Genomic DNA, 2,320 nt, shown 5'->3' with positions numbered 1-2,320 from the left:
TCTCTTATCTCTCTCTCTCTCGTCTCCTTGTCTCTCTCTCTATGACAGCCTAGTCCTATGAACACTCTGTTCTCTCTGGCAGCTTTCCCATTTTCTCCCTATTTCTCTATCTCTCCTTCTCTCTCTCTCGGTGTCCCTTTCTCCAACCCCTGCATGACTTTCTATACAGTACTGTAAGCTCTTAACGATCTAAGCTCAGACAGCCAATCAGCATCAGCCTTAATGTATAGTCGCCAGGTGATTGGATAACCTAAAGCGGGGCCTAGTGGCCACACATATTTTAGTCATTTGTGATATTTACAATTCATATCATTTTCCAGGAATGATAATAGTAATTTCTATGACCATATAAGTAACAGTATCTTTACAAGCCTTCGCCCCACTGTCATAATATCCCAGATTCCTCTCGGACCCGCTGCATTCACAGCCAATAGTCTGGATCTGTCACTGTTTTCCATTTAAACACCATAACAATGTCCACTTCACTTAACGTTAATGTCTTTTGTGTTGGCTGACATTTGGGATGATGTGTGGGGACGTGTGTGTGTGTGTGTTGGGAACTATCTGAGGAGGTAATGGGACTTCAGTGACGGTATGGTCGGCGTAAACATGGTCTCCGCTTGCCGCTGGCATTACCCAAAGGGTTTCACTCTCAGGAGGTAAAATGTTTGACACAATATGACATTTTAGCTGTATCTGCATCTGTAAATTAGATTTTTGTTTTCTTTCTGTCAATGTATGTATTAGGAGGGTGGGGGTTACAAAGTACACCATGTGAAATGTTTTGTTTTGCCATCGGCTCTTCCTGTTCCTCTTTCATYAAGTGCCTCTACTTGTGCATTTTGTTTATGTTATGAGATGTTTTTCTAGTAAATGATACTTTGTTAGGTTTATGATCTATGCGTTTCAGAGTGGTTGACAGTAATAGTTAACAGCCGTCTGAAGTGTCTTTGGTTTTTCTCTAATAACAGAGACAGAGCTACATGTAGGGTAACAGCTCATGGTGTTATCTAGGACTYGCTCCCTGCCTATACCAGTGTGTGTATGTATGTATGTGTGCGTGCTTGTATGTGTGTGATTGTATAGAGAGAGAGTTGATGATGTTTAAACGAGCGGCCTCAGCTGTCTCAACAAGCTAAAGTATCCTCTGAAACACACAGACCTCTGAGAGGCAGACACAAACACAGCGAGGTAATTCTAGGTTACATCCATCCTCTGGCAGATTGTTCCCTTAAAAAAAAAACAAATCAATCACTGCAGCTCTGTCAGTTTTTACAGTGTTAGACTCGAGATGTTTGGTGGTCTTATAAAATCACTGGTAACCAGAGAGGTATGAAGGGTCATTTCATTATGAATTAGAAGAAAATACTCAACTCCAGGAGAGAGGGATACTTCATAGAGCAGGCTGAGTGGAGGACACAGGAAAGAAGGGACGAGAGAAGAGAAGGGGGAACAAAGAAGGAAGGAATGAAAGGGTTGAATGAGATAGAGGGCAGATTCCGCTCAAGGTTTACAGGTTCCTAGTGGTTAAGAGCATTGGGCCAGTAWCCGAAAGGTCATTGGTTCGAATCCCKTTGCCGGCAAGGTGGAAAAATCTGCCGTTCTGCTCTTGAGCAAGGCAGTTAACCCCCAACAACAACTGTTCCACGGGTGCCAATGACGTCGATTAAGGCAGCCCCCCGCACCTCTCTGATTCAGAGGAGTTGGGTTTAAATGCAGAAGACACTGTATTTCAGTMGAATGATTCAAATGTGCAACTGACTAGGTATCCCCTTTCCCTTCCCCCTCCCTATCCTTTACCATAAAGGGGTGAACAAATATCTGACCCTGTATCAGTGTTTTGGGGCAGGATCTTCCTGGTTCTGGCTCCAGAGAGGAGTATGAGTTCTATGAGATGAGGATGATATAATGAATGTCTCTCCTTTCATAGTAGTGTTTGTGACTGTCATATTGACTCACTTCTTCCTCTCTTCTTTATTTCCTTGGTCCTCCTCTCTCTTCTTCTTTATTTCCTTGGTCCTCCACAGTCCCAGAATACGGAGGAGTCAACCAGGAAGTTGTTAGAGGTCAGCGACAGGATCAAGCTGCTGGAGGAAGAAGTGACGCGTTACCGAGAAGAGTCTGGGAAGTCCCAGGCCGAGGTGGAGAGGCTCATGGGTATCCTGAGAGAGCAAGAGACGGAAAGAACCAACAAGGAGAAGAAAATCACTGAGCTGGAGAGGTGAGAGGTCACCACCCTACCACTGGAGTTTCTATCCCTTCTTTTTACCTAACCCTTCTCCTAACCCCTAACCTCTACCCTTCTCCTAACCTCTACCCT

General features: G+C 44.3%; 1 protein-coding gene across 1 annotated transcript in view; it reads left to right on the top strand.

Annotated features, from left to right (window-relative positions):
- LOC112078239 (ERC protein 2-like) overlaps positions 1–2,225 on the top strand; it is a gene marked incomplete at its 5' end in the record, with an annotated part of 5,905 nt that extends 3,680 nt beyond the window's left edge. The window contains one exon of the mRNA XM_024144536.2: positions 2,028–2,225. Within this exon, the coding sequence (XP_024000304.2) occupies positions 2,028–2,225 (198 nt within the window). The remainder of the gene's footprint in view (positions 1–2,027) is intronic.
- Between the last annotated feature and the right edge of the window lie 95 nt (positions 2,226–2,320).

Source organism: Salvelinus sp. IW2-2015, unplaced genomic scaffold, assembly GCF_002910315.2.
Source record: "Salvelinus sp. IW2-2015 unplaced genomic scaffold, ASM291031v2 Un_scaffold5434, whole genome shotgun sequence".
Classification (NCBI taxonomy): Eukaryota; Metazoa; Chordata; class Actinopteri; order Salmoniformes; family Salmonidae; genus Salvelinus; species Salvelinus sp. IW2-2015.
This window is presented reverse-complemented; position numbering and strand designations above follow the sequence as displayed.